Source organism: Gorilla gorilla, chromosome 12 (genome assembly GCF_029281585.2).
Source record: "Gorilla gorilla gorilla isolate KB3781 chromosome 12, NHGRI_mGorGor1-v2.1_pri, whole genome shotgun sequence".
Lineage (NCBI taxonomy): Eukaryota > Metazoa > Chordata > Mammalia > Primates > Hominidae > Gorilla > Gorilla gorilla.
The window spans coordinates 91349305-91364256 of record NC_073236.2 but is presented as its reverse complement, the minus strand read 5'-3'; the positions used below and the strand labels follow the sequence as shown (position 1 = coordinate 91364256).

General features: G+C 34.5%; 1 protein-coding gene across 15 annotated transcripts in view; it reads left to right on the top strand.

Moving 5' to 3' along the window:
- The window catches only part of FOXN2 (forkhead box N2), a 65124-nt gene extending 52532 nt beyond the window's left edge, over positions 1 to 12592 (top strand). For all 15 annotated transcript variants that reach the window (XM_063695897.1, XM_055377858.2, XM_019021580.4 and 12 more), the window contains 2 exons: positions 6595 to 6663; positions 8208 to 12592. In XM_063695897.1, coding sequence (XP_063551967.1) covers positions 6595 to 6663; positions 8208 to 8731 — 593 coding nt within the window. In that variant the 3' untranslated portion in view covers positions 8732 to 12592. The remainder of the gene's footprint in view (positions 1 to 6594; positions 6664 to 8207) is intronic.
- The last annotated feature ends 2360 nt before the right edge of the window (positions 12593 to 14952 follow it).

Genomic DNA, 14952 nt, shown 5'->3' with positions numbered 1-14952 from the left:
CCTCTGAGGTATTGCTGCCCCTCTTTTACAGATAAGCAAACTGAAGTTTGGGGAGATTAAGTAACTTCTCAAGGTCACACAACTAGTAAGTGGCAAAGAAGGATTCAGATTGAATAATTCTAATTTCAAAGCCTGACTCCTACTAGATAAGTGGCACTGGGAGACCTGCTGAAGAACTTTAAATAGTGAAGTGACATTGTCAGTTTTATGTTTTATAAAGATCACTTAGGTATTATCATTGGCCTCCAATATTAAAACTTACATATTCATCTAACACTTCATAGAATCATCTTTACTGATCATTATATTAGAGCTACCTTTAGACACGGAAAACTAAAGGGAGAGATTAGGCTTAGAACTCCAGAAACTGTTATCAGCCTAAACAGGTGCAGCAGTGTGTTTGTTGTCTCTTGATCAACTTACAATGACTTTTATGTGACAGTATCAATGTTATGGCATTGTATAATAGATAGCAGGAGACACAGGATTCTTACACTGAGATAGCAGAACGAAATTTTTTTTGGTCAATAGTTTGGTTTGGTGTGTATTTAGAGTAAATTCACCTGTTTAAAAATATTACTGAGCTGTTCTAGACACCAAGGTACATCAGTGAAAAAAGCAGACAAAAATGGAACTCACATTCCAGTTAGTAAATTTTAGTAGTTATACTAACTGCTAAAAGCACCTGGTATACTACAAACAGATATAAAATTAAGGTAGTTGATGGTGATGTTAGGGCTACATGTAAAGCTAAGATTTGTGTCTTATTGAAATGAAACTAAACCAGTGGTCCAGACAGCTTAAAGTGTTGGTAATTTATTGAAACTATTCTTCTACTTCAGAGAATTACAAGAGACAGCTTCTCCATCTGGATGCTCTGCAAATGTATATATTAGTTTTGATAGAGACAATAAATCCTTTTGTAGTTACTACAAAGCTTATACCATTTGAATTATTTCTATAGTTCTCATATCATTCCTTACACAAATGGACTGAGAGTCAAACAACAGAAATATGCTCGACTTACAACCTTACTCTCATATGGCTAAAACTAGTGTCTTTGAATTGTTTTTAATTATTTTTAATCATTTCCCAACATCAAGGTTAAGGAAATAAAAATCAACAGGCACAAATTAACAGGTTTTTTAAATTGTTGTTTATTTTTTGTTTTTTGAAATGGTGTCTCGCTCTGTCACCCAGGCTGGAAGTGCAGTGGCACGATCTTCGCTCACTGTAACCTCCACCTCCTGGGTTCAAGTGATTCTCCTGCCTCAGCCTCCCAAGTAGCTGGGATTGCAGACGCGTATGACCTCACCTGGCTAATTTTTGTATTTTTAGTAGAGACGGGGTTTCACCATATTGGCCAGGCTGGTCTCGAGCTCCTGACCTCAAGTGATCCACCCACCTCGGCCTCCCAAAGTGCTGGGATTACAGGCGTGAGCCACCACGCTTAGCCAAATTCATGGTTTTGACACGGTTTTGTTTGAACCAGTTATGAAATCAGTAGCATGTTTGAAACTATCAAATTTTGGTTCCTTTTGAATGGGATATGTTAGATAATACAGCTAATAGTGTTATTCTTTTTAAAAACAGAGCCACCTTTAAAATAGCATAAAGTACTTTATCAATGAAAAAATACCATTATGAAGTATTTTCAAATGTGACAATAAACAAATGAGTCTTCAGTTTAAATTTCATAGCAAAATTGGCTGAACGTGGTGGTTCATGCTCGTAATCCTAGCACTTTGGGAGGCCGAGACGGATCCCTCAGGAGTTCAAGACCAGCCTGGGCAACATGGTGAAACCCCATCTCTACCAAAAATATGAAAATTAGCCAGGCGTGGTGGTACACACCTGTGGTTCCAGCTACACGAGAGGCTGAGGTGGGCAGATCACTTGAACCTGGGAGGTGAAGATTGCAGTGAGCCATGATTGCACCGTTGCACTCCAGCTTGGACAACAGAGTGAGACCCTGCTGATAAATAACGAACGAATCAACAAAAATAGATTGGGTACTATAATTAAAAATTGTTAGTTCTACCCAGAGAATTTTTATTGCTTTTGTTCCACGAAGTTCAAGACTGTACCTTGGACAAATCATTGATAATCAGGTGTTCTCTATTATGATGGTGATTTGGATCATTCATCGCTTATTTTTAATGTTGAAGTTAAACTTTTTTTCACAGTTAATTGGCAAGGCATTGCAGGAAGCACACTTATAAATGTTTTAAACAAATAAGATACAGGCAAAATCCTTTTGCAAAGAAGTGTTTGGTTTCACAAAGTTAATTTCATGTTGGAGATTTCAAATTAATTTGGCTATAATAAATTATCTACCATAAATAAATCTATTTAAGGTGTATTTTTCCTACCATTCTACTGTTGTAGAAACAGTACTTAATTTGTTATCACTTTACAATATTCAGAAATGGTATTCATGTAGCTTTCTTATGTTATCAGGATAAGCCTCCTACCAGTTTTAGGTGTTGTGTTTCAAAATAATGTTCCTTGAATTATAATGGATGTTTGTTAAAAGAAGTGAAGTTAGGCCAGGCGGGGGGCTCACGTCTGTAATCCTAGCACTTTGGGAGGCCAAGGCGGGTGGATCATCTGAGGTCAGGAGTTCAAGACTAGCCTGACCAACATGATGAAACCCCATCTCTACTAAAAATACAAAAATTAGCTGAGTGTGGTGGCGAGTGCCTGTAATCCCAGCTACTCAGGAGGCTGAGGCAGTAGAATCACTTGAACCCAGGAGGCGGAGGTGGCAGTAAGCCGAGATGGTGCCATTGCACTCCAGCCTGGACGACAAGAGTGAAACTCCATCTCAAAAAAAAGAAGTCAAGTTAGAGATATACTAATTTTTTAGTAAGTATATTTTACAGGTGCTTCATTTATAAGATATAGTTTCTGTAATTGGTTTCTCATTATAATGCATTTTCTTGTTAGATTATTTTACCATCACCTTCCTCTTTTATAAAATTAGAAACAAGGTAGATTCTTTTTATTAAAAAGAAAAATTAGGCTGGGCACAGTGGCTCACACCTGTAATCCCAGCACTTTGGGAGCCTGAGGTGGGAGGATCACTTGAGCTCAGGCAACACAGTAAAACCATATCTCTACAAAAAATAAAAATAAAAATTAGCCAGGTGCGGTGGTACATGCCTGTGGTCCCAGCTACTTGGGAAGCTAAGGTGGTAGGATCATTTGAGCCTGGGAGGTTGAGGCTACAGTGAGCCATAATTGTGTCACTACACTCCAGCCTGAGTGACAGAGGGAGACCTTGCATCTCAAAAAAAGAAAAGAAAAAAAAAGAAAAATTAGTTTATGGAGAAGTAATCTCTCTGTTGGGGCTTTTGCATAATGCCATGCAAGTTGTGCCCTCTTCAAGTCCACCTGGCTTAAGGCAGTGAGTGGGGCCTGAAATTCAGCCCACATTCCATTCGTCTAGCTGTGTGCCTTGAATAGGGAACCATTCACCTGGAGGAAGATTTGCCTTTTTTCCAACTCACACAGAGACACAATATGGGCTAGCGGCTGCAACTTTTCTTCTTTAGACGTGTTAGAATACTGAACTCAAAAAGAATTGCCTCAGGCTTCATCCTAAAAGACAGGAATTGGAGAGGTCATTGTTTTTGCTAGCCTCTTGGATGTGGCATGTGGGCATCATTGATTCAAATCCTTTGTACTTGCTCTTCTTTCTGCCCAATACTCTTTTCCCTCAGATATCTTTCTTTCCCTCCCTGAGGTCTTTGCCCAACTGTAGCCTACCTTCTCCTTCAGGATTTCTCTGACCTCTATATTTAAAATTGTAACCACTTTCCCCAACACTCCATTTCCCTTTCCTCTTAATTTTTTTAAATTTCTTGGCCATTTGTATGTCTTCTTTTGAGCAATGTCTGTTCTGATCATTTGCCCATTTTTAAATTAGAGGATTTTGGTTTGTTTGTTTTCCTGTTGAGATGCTTGAGTTCGTTTTATATTGTAGATGTTAATCCCCTGTCTGATGAGTAGTTTGCATATATTTTATTCATTCTGTAGGTTGTCATTTCACTGTTGTTTCTTTGCTGTGCAGAAGCTTTTTAGTTTGATATAATTCCGTTTATTTTTGCTTTTGTTACCTATGTTTTTGAGGTCTCATTCATAAAATCTTTTCCCAGACCAATGTCCTGAAGTGTTTCATCTTTGTTTTCTCCTGGTAGTTTTATTGTTTCAGTTCTTACATTTAGGTCTTTGATCCATTTTGAGCTGATTTTTGTATAGGGTGACAAGTGGGAGTCTCGTTTCATTCTTCTGCCTGTAGATATATATCCAATTTCTTTTGTATCATTTATTGAAGAAACTGTCTTTCCCCCAGTTAGTATTCTTGGCACCTTTGTCAAAAATCAGTCCACTGGCAGAGGGGGTGGGGCGCGGTGGCTCATGCCTGTAATCCTAGGACTTTGGGAGGCCGAGGCAGGCAGATCACTTGAGGACAGGAGTTTGAGACCAGCCTGGCCAACATGGTGAAATTCCATCTCTACTAAAAACACAAAAATTAGCCGAGTGTGGTGGCACGCCTTTGTAATCCTAGCTGTTCAGGAGACTGAGCACAAGAATCGCTTGAACCTGGGAGATGGAGGTTGCAGTGACCCAAGAACACTCCTCTGCCTTCCAGCCTGGGTGGCAGGACAAGACTGTCTCCAAAAAAAAAAAAAAAAAAAAAAAAGTTGGCTGTAAGTATGTCAATTAATGTCCAGGTTCTCTATTCTGTTCCATTGGTCTATGTGTCTTATTTTTATGCCAGTACCTTGCTTTTTTGGTTACTACAACTTTGTAGTATATTTTGAGGTCTGTTCGTATTTTGCCTCCAGTTTTGTTCTTTTTGCTCAAGATTGTTTTGCCTATTTGGGGTCTTTTGTAGTTCCATACAACTTTCAGGATTATTTTATATTTCTGTGAAGGATATCATTGGTATTTTGATAGAATTTATAGATTGCTTTGTGGGTAGTATTGTCATTTTAACAATACTAATTTTTCCTATCCATGAATATGGGATGTCTATTTGTATTGTCTTCAACTTTTTTGTAGGTATTTTAATTTTATTTTTTGTAGCTATTGTGAATGAGATTGCCATCTTGATTTCTTTTTCAGCTAGTTTGTTGTTTTGTGTATAGAGATATTACTGACTTTTGTGTATTAATTTTGTATCTTGCAACTTTACTGACTATATCAGTTCTAAGAGTTTTTTGGTAGAATCTTTAGTTTTTTCTATATATGAGATCATGTTGTCTGCAAACAGGGACGTTTGACTTCCTCTCTTCCAACATAGATGCCTTTTATTTCTTTCTCTTACCTAATTGCTCTGGCTAGGGCTTCCAGTACTATGTTGACTAAGAGTGGTGCAAGTGAGCATCCTTTTCTTGTTTCAGTTCTTAGGGGAAACGCTTTCAGCTTTTCCCCATTCAGTAAGATATTAGCTGTGGATCATGAGGTCACATTTTACTTGGGGAAAAAGAGGTAAAGTATTATGTGCTGTTTCATAGTGGCTAGCATCTGATTTACTTAAGCCTGTTAGTGTTATCAATAACAACAGCATTTCCTACCTTAAGAGAGTTTATGGTCTAGTTGGAGAGAAAACAAGTCATTATCTTCATGGCTTTATTATCTATAATAACTTTTAAATTAGACATTGAAAGTAAATAGGAAATCTTTATGGTAATAAAAATTTCCACCTTTGAGATATAGATTAGAAATTTCATATCTGAGTCTTATTTTAAATGTCTTTTTGTAAGCTAAAATTTATAAACATTTTCTAACTTTTCTAATTATTAATGGTGTAATTTAGATTATACCATTTTACTTTTCTTTAGTTATTCAGACTAATATATCACCAAGATGAAGAACTTACAGCAGTAAATATAAATAGGTATGAGAGCATAACTTTATCTGTTGTAGAACCTGCTGATTTTGCCAGTCTTTTAAAGCCCATTTTTAATGGAGTATCCATTTGACTTCATGAATATTATATAAATTTGTCGTACATGTAGGCTTGTGTATAATCATGACTAAAAACAATAATAATTATTTTTGTTTCTGCATAATTATTCACTTAGCATTTATAGGTTTACATGACCTAGACTGACAAATTACATATTTTTATCTCCTGTAACTGGCATGTAATTAACATAGTACTTCATAACTGCAGATATGCATAGGTAATGATAGTGTTCAAGTAAAAATGCAAAAAAAAAAAAAAAGGAGTAACGATGTACATTCTTAGCTAATTTAATCTGTTTAAGGGGAAACCTTACTGAAATACAGTTTAAGTTTTCGTTTTCGTTGTGAATAATTAAAGAAGAGAACTTGCATTATTTCTGGTATCTCTCCATCTCTTTTACACAGTATTGTTCACAAAACTGTTTCATGATTTTAAGTGAACAAAATCAGACTTCAGAATAATATATAATATCTCATTTTTGTTTGATGTGCGTTTATGCTTTCTTAGAATATACACCAAAATTGTAACGCTGGTTATCTTCGGGGGCACGCAAATACTTAGAATAGCCTCTCCTTTATAAAGAACATTAATATTATTACTTTTTCCCTTTTCAGAATCTGATATTGATGCTGCTGCTGCAATGATGCTTTTAAATACTTCTATAGAACAAGGAATTTTAGAATGTAAGTAATCATGCCTTTTTTAAAAAAAAAAATTTTAGTGCCTTTTCAAATTTAACCTAGACTATCAAATAACTATTACAGACAAAATTACTTCTTTCCAACCAAATTGTATTTTGATCTGAGTAACTCAGTTTCTGTTTTATTATACTTTCATTAATTTATGTGAGCAATTGAGAGATTGAAGTTAATGCTGTGATTTTTCTTACATTGACCAAGAAATGAAGAAAAATATATTTAGAAAATGAACTCAAAGAGCTAAAAGTAAAAATGAAAACTATAAACAAGAAAATATAGTAAGTAAAGTATATTTATGAACTTGGACTAGGAAAAGCTTTCTTTAAGATACAAAATGCAAAATCCATGAAGGAAAAAAATGGGTAAATTTAATAAAACATCAAAATTTTAACATTCTGGTCAGGCATGGTGGCTCACGTCTGTAATCCTAGCACTTTTGGGAGAACAAGGCAGGTGGATCACTTGAGACCAGGAGTTCCAGATCAGCCTGGGCAACATGGCAAAACTCCATCTCTACAAGAAATACAAAAATTAGCCAGATGTGGTGGTGCATGCCTGTAGTCCCAGCTACTCAGGAGGCTGAGGTGGGAGAATTGCTTGAACCTGGGAGGTGGGGGTTGCAGTGAGCTGGAGAGCACTGCACTCCAGCCTGAGGGACAGAGTGAGACTCTGTCTCCTAAAAAAAAAAAAAGCATTCTGACAACAAAATATATCTAAGAAAAGTGACATAAAATGCTGGAGACATGTTTTTTCCATATATAACAAAGGATTAGTATCGAGTATATACATAAAAAGGATTCTGCAAGTAAGAAATAAGAAAACAGTTCAACCGAAAAGTCAGCAAAATATATGACTAGGTGGATCTTAGAAGAGGAAATATATGTGGGCAATACACATGTGAAAAGATGTGTAACTTCTCTAGAAATTCGGGAAACACAAAATGAAATAATATTGAGGTAACTTTTTTGTCCATAAAATTATAAAAAATTTAAGTAATTGAGAATGGTGTTAAGTAGGGAATAAGTTTTGTCATACACTATTGGGAGTAAATTGGTACAACCATTTTGGAGAGCAATTTGAGAATACCAATTATAATTTTAAATGTATATATCCCTTAGCAATTTTTTCATATCTCTTTTTAAAAATTACTTGCATATATTCAAGAAAAGGCATCCAGAAGGATTTGTATTGCAGCATGATTTATACTAATGAAAAATTGGAAACAGCCTAAATATTAACACAGAAGTGATTAGCTAAACAGTGGTACATTCATATTGAGGCATTCTTTGTAAGCAATTCAAAATAGTTATATATGCTATAGAAAAGTCAAGACATTGTTAAATGGTTTTTAAATGTTTCAAATTAATGCTTGCAAAATGATGTGATCTGGGTAAAAAAAAATAAAAAAATCTACAAAGCATCATGAATCTAAAACATTTGTTGCTCAAGAGTAATGTAGTAGTTTAAAATTGGTCTGTTTTTGCAACCAAACACATTTGACCTATTGATGGAACTTTTATTTTCCACAGGTGAGAAGCCTCTTCCTCTTAAAACAGCATTGCAAAAAAAGAGGAGTTACTGCAATGCATTTCATCATCCCAGTGCTGTACGATTACAAGAGAGTGATTCTTTAGCCACCAGCATTGATCCAAAAGAAGATCACAATTACAGTGCAAGTAGCATGGCAGCACAGCGTTGTGCATCCAGGTCTAGCGTGTCTTCCCTGTCTTCTGTGGATGAAGTATATGAATTTATCCCAAAGAATAGTCACGTGGGAAGTGATGGCAGTGAAGGATTTCACAGTGAAGAAGATACAGACGTTGATTATGAAGATGATCCTCTTGGAGACAGTGGCTATGCATCACAGCCTTGTGCAAAAATCTCTGAAAAAGGGCAGTCAGGCAAAAAGATGCGAAAACAGACATGTCAAGAAATTGATGAGGAGCTCAAAGAGGCAGCTGGATCTCTGCTCCACCTTGCTGGAATTCGTACATGTTTAGGTTCCCTAATAAGTACTGCAAAGACACAAAATCAAAAGCAACGGAAAAAATAGAAATACTTAAAGTGTGGCAATACTCTTTCACTTAATTCTTTACAAGGGATATCAAAGCCATAATGGACTTCATTAGTTTTAGGGTAGGGAAGGGATACTGATTACTTATTTCTTTCAAAACATTTTTGGTTTTTGGTTTTTAAAATTTTTATTAAACAATTGCTGTTAGGATCATGCCTGATCAGAAATACATGATGTGAAGTCCTAAAAGCATTATTTTTGTGATAAATGTGTCCAAGATTTGAAAATTTTTATATAAGAAAATCCCCAGCCTCTGTCTTAAACTTGCGGGACAAAAATCCTTTCTTCTGTTAATATGTCAGAATGTAAGATTTGGCAACTCGATAAATTTTTTTCATTTTCTTTTCCAATCTGTAACTATAGTTACTGAACCAGCTAAAAATTTTGCTGATGTATTTTTCATATACTTCTCTCCTGACACGCAATCCGGTAACATAAGATTGAAATTTTTTTACTTTGTCTTAATTTGTTTCTAATTTTTTTTTTGTTGTCGTCTGAGCAAAGACAAACATAAATTGAAAAACATCCTGATGTTTAGAAAGTTTCTTTTGGTTACATAGGTAGAGAATACAACAAAGAGTTCTAAGACTTAGAAAAGACAATTTTGTGGTGTCATTTCATCAAAGAACACTCCCAATTCCTATTAGAATGGTAGCTTTGAAGTGTTTCTACTTCACAGATCCTGCATAGCATTTATTGGGGCCTTTTATTCTTTCCCAAAGTGCTTTGCAAACATTAAGTTTTAGCCACTAGCTGCCTTTGTTGAGTATAAGTTATCCAGTGAGAGGATATAGCCAATTAAGTGTGTTATGGAGTACACCCATTTTGACACACTTGTAATAAGAGAATCTTTCATTTGCCTGCCACATGTACTGTATTCTGAGAATCTTATAATCGGAATGGAGTGAAATGAAACATTTGGAGTACTGATGGCATGTTATCATACATAAAGTAGGTCATTTAGGAAAAAACTTCTGTCCAAGCTTTGTATGAATTAAATTCATAAGTATACCAAATTAAATCTTAATAGATTTAATGCAATTTTACAGTCACAATACCTTCATGAATTTCAAAATTCATATAAAATTTGATCTTCTGCAATACACCCTTTTGAGGAGGCAGTGTAATAACCTATAGTGCCATTGATCCATGAGAAAAAGATTTTTTGGTACTACTCCAAAAGTGCTTTGACTAAGTATCTTAACTATTTGAACAGTCTGCTTATATGAGACAGTTTTTCATAGTATCATTTGTATAATTTGATTAGATTATTCAGAAACAACAGGATGCTAAACTAATTCATTGTATCTTTTTTTTACAATGGTGGAAGCAACTTTCTGAAAGTTCAGTCTTATACTACATCCTAAGTCATAGACAATGACCTTGTTTTCATTATTCTGATAGATTGTATACATATGTACACATACACATACACATGCACAGTCAAGGTCATGATGTTGATTTGCTGCTTTCAGCTGTTTCTATGATTATAAAGCATTTTTTAGGAGACAAATATTTTAACTTTTAATTTTTATTTTGGCAAAACTGTCAAATGAGAAAAATGATTTTAAAAACTTTTTTTTCAATTGACAAGACTTCAAGTCAAGGATAACAGTATTAATGTTCTCTGTTCTGTTTCCATGTTAAATTTAATTTAACCTGGATAGCCACATTAATGAATTGGTGCTGTGAAAATATAGTAATTTTTAAATTTGTTAATAATGAAAACTCTTAAGCATGCAGGATGAGGTATTTGGGTTTTTTCTTTAGATCGATCACATCTACAGAAAATGGCTAAACCAAGTTAACTTTTATTATAGACAGTGACTAAAACACCAAAAACCCAAAAATGCTTTAACCACAGTATAAATAATAAAGAGATTATACACATCATCTTAATAACTATTTTTAAGTTATTTACCATAGCCTCTGGATAGACCTTAGGAACAGTGTTTCAGTGATCTGGCACCAATTTATTTTGTTCTGCTGAAATTCTGTATCACAAATGTGCTACCTGGTTTCTGTCCATTAGATAATTACTCTTTATAAGAAAAGGAAAGAGAAGCAGAGTTAGTTCCAGCTCTAATAGGGATCTTCAAAGTTATTTTGTCTTGATGTATGTAACAGTAATTCTTTACATCTTTTGATTTTTCTCTTCCTTTTTATTCACTCTTCCCACGAATTTAAATGTTTAAGTTATATTCATCACTAGCAAGGATGATAAACACTTGTGTACTGAAAGCTAACAGGGAGAGGTTACACAATATTTTACAGTTTCTTAAACATAATTTAATGCATCACCTTCCACTTGCTAATATACCAAGTCAGTTATTTTCAAGGGAAGAATCTTTTAAATTATGGTCCTCCATTTACTACTTCCATTGAGAGTATGCTCTCATTCCTCAGGTGTTTTGAGAAACATGACTAATAACCACACAATTAAGTAGAGTCATTCCAAGTCCTATGGCCTGGAAATTGTATTCCCTATAATATACAAATTTTCCTGTAATAAAAATAAAGTCAACTTAGAAACTCCAAGGAGGTTACATGTTTTCCAACATATCCTAAAACTGTGATATAAGCTAACATATAATTTGCCTTACGTCGAAAGAATATGTTTTGTTGCAGCTGATTCCAGTTTATAATAGATCCCTAGTAAAAAGCTTTGATTCAACACAATTGTTCATCTTCACATCCCAAACAGAATCAGTGTTTCTTGAATATATATTTTTGAAGTTTTTTTGTGCAATATATTACTAAATCAGTTATTATTTTACTTTTCAAATTCAGAGAAAGAAAACAGATTACCTGAATTCATGGAAAAAGTGGATCACCTCCCTTTTTCCACCTTCAAGCCTTTCCTGTCCTCATAGCCAGCATGACTTCTTTTAACTTGGATTCCTTTGTATATAGTAAAGTTTAGTATATATATATATTTTTCTTTTTGCTACTTTCTGAGGCATTATGTAAAGGGCTCATACTAGATGTTCAGTTAAGTATACTTTAGCACAAAGTCAAACTAGAGAATGTGTTAAGGAGGGAATGTATATGTCTTGGTAGACCAGCAGGCCTTTGCCAGCAATTTAAGCAACAGATGTGAATACTTCACAAAGCTGTAAAGACCATTGTCTTAAATACTACAACTTAACACCCTTTTGTGAAGATCACAGCATTTATCTAAGAAACTTTGAGGCTTTCTGGTTTACATATATCTTACAGGTGTTTTTTTGTATTTTTTTTTTTTTTTTAGTTTGAAATGTGTAAGCTTTGATTTAAACCAAGTTTACTTCAGTATGTTAATGATGTAGTAAAAATATTTATTGAAAGGTGAATTCGAGTATTTTAATGTTATACCTGCCATTTTTTTTCTTAAAGCATATTCTTTGCATCTAACTGCCAGTGCCATTGTCAAAACTTATTTTTTAAATCGTTGTACATTTCTTATTAAACTAAGTGCTTAATTTTAAAGTATTATGTTGCCATCATATAGTGTATAAAAATGTATAATTGCCAATTGATTGTAACTATTATTTATTTTTAAATGAAAGTGTAAGAATGCTTTCTGATTCAACAAATTTGTTATCAAACTGTTTCCTTATCCTCTTTTCTGATGTAGCATAAAAATTGTCCCGGTTTGAGTTATAACTGCCAGTAGATGACCAGTCACAAGTGAACCACTTCTCAGTTGCCAGTCTTTGCTCATATTAAAAACAACTTACAAATACTTAGTTTTTGTATCTAATCTCTGATTATTAAAATGTTTATAAAGTTTATTTTTACCAAAGAGATGCAATTCATTATGAGAAAGTATTGCATAATAAATTTTGTTTTATAACTTTTTTTGTGCTTTCTCTGATCTTTTGTAGGATAGGGTGGGACAGGAGAAGGATGGTAGGGCAGATGTGATGGCTATACTTCTACACACACTTCCCATTCAAATTGGAGTCAAGGAAATGAAAAATGCAGTTTAATTTCAATTTTTTTAAAGTATTTTTTATGGTTTTTAGATGTTAATTATTGAAAGCTAAAACAACATTAATTAAATTACTATCTTCCTAAAGTTAAACTTCTTTTCCTATTAATTTACATGTATCTGAAATATTTTGAAATATAACTGGGAAAAATGGAGTAGAATATGAAACCAGCCTGGCCAACATAATGAAACCCCATCTCTACTAAAAATACGAAAATTAGCCAGGTATAGTGGCGAACGCCTGTAATCCCATCTACCCAGGAGGCTGAGGCATGAGAAATGCTTGAACCCGGGAGGCGGAGGTTGCAGTGACCTGAGATCCCACCACTGCACTCCAGCCTACACAACGGAGTGAGACTGCATCTCAAAAAAAAAAAAAAAAAAAAAAGTCATCAAGAGCTTTATGCCAATAAGTTCAACAACTTCGGTGAATTAAAATGCAACAATAAGAAAACCCAATCTAAAAATGGGCTAAATACCTGAATGGACACCTCACCAGAAAAGATAAACAGATCACACTCATTGATATTTACCCAAATGAGTTGAAAACATGTCTAAACAAAAACCTGCACACAATTGTTATAGCAGCGTTGTTCATAATTGCCAAAACTTGGAAGCAAATAAGATGTCTGTCAGTAGGCAAATGTATAAACTGGTACATCCAGACAGCAGACTATTATACAGCAATTTTTTTTAAAAGCTATCGACATCCCAAAGAAGATATACAAATGCCAAAAGGAACATGAAAATATCCTCAACATCACTAATTACTAGGGAAATGCAAATAAAAATCACTATGAGATACCACCTCGTATCCATTAGAATGGCTACTATTAAAAGGTTAAAAACGCCACCAAAACTAAGTGACGAGTGTTGGCAAGGATTGGAACACTTGTGCAGCCACTATGGAAAGCAGTATGGAATTCAAAATAGTGCAGTCACTGAAAAGCAGTATGGAAGTTCCTCAAGAAATTAAAAATAGACCAGCAAATTTACTTCTGGGCACATACCCAAAAGAATTGAAAGCAGGTTCTCAAAGAGGTATTTGTCTACCCATGTTTAGAGCAGCATTATACACAATAGCCAAAAGGTGGAAGGTTCACAAATGTTCATCGATAGATGAATGAATAAAATATGGCACATACAGACAATGGATTATTATTTCACCTCAAAAGGGAAGGGAATTTTGACGCAAGCTACAACATGGATGAAACTTGAGGACATTATTCTAAGTGAAATAAGCCAGTCAGAAAAAGAAGGATACTGTATGGTACCTACAGTAGTCAAACTGATAGAGACAGAAAGTAGAAAGATGTTTGCCAGAGGCTGGAAGAAGAGGGGAATGAGAAGTTGTTTAATGGGCATGGAATTTGTGTTTTGCAAAATGAAAGAGTTCTAGAGATTGTTTTCACAACAGTGTGAATGTACTTAACACTATTGAACTGTACACACAAAAATAGTAAATGTTATATATATTTTACCACAAATAAAAATGAGATATCAAGCTATGATGGAAATTTAAACACATATTACTAAGTGAAAGAAGCCAATCTTTGACTTAGTTGAAAGGTTCACTTACTGAGCCTTAGAAGGCTCATTTCTGTGATTCCAACTACGATCTTGTATCGCTTAGCAACAGGAATACCTTCTGAGAAAAGTATCAGGCTGTTTTCTTATTGTGGGAACATCATAGGGTGTACTTACGCAAACTTAGATGGTATGGCCTACTACACAACTAGACTATATAGTAGATAGCCTATAGCTCAGGCTACAAATCTATGCAACATGTTACTGTCCCAAATACTGTAGACAGTGGTAATGCAATGGTATTTGTGTATCTTAACCATATCTAAACATAGAAAAGGTACAGTAAAAACACAGTATAAAAGATAAAAAATGCTACACCTGTATGAGGGCACTTACCATGAATGGAGCTTGCAGGACTGGAAGTTGCTCTGGGTGAGTCAGTGAGTGTGAGTGGTGAGTGAATGTGAAGGCCTAGGACATTACTGTACACTACTATAGACTTTTTAAACACTGTACTCTTAGGCTATACTAAATTCATTTTAAAATTTTTTCTTCAACAATAAACATTAGCTTACTGTAACTTTATAAACTTTAATTTTTTTTAGCTTTTTGACTCTTTTGTAATAACACATCTTAAAACACAAACACATTGTACAGCTGTACCAAAATATTTTTTCTTCATATCCTATAAGCTTTGTTC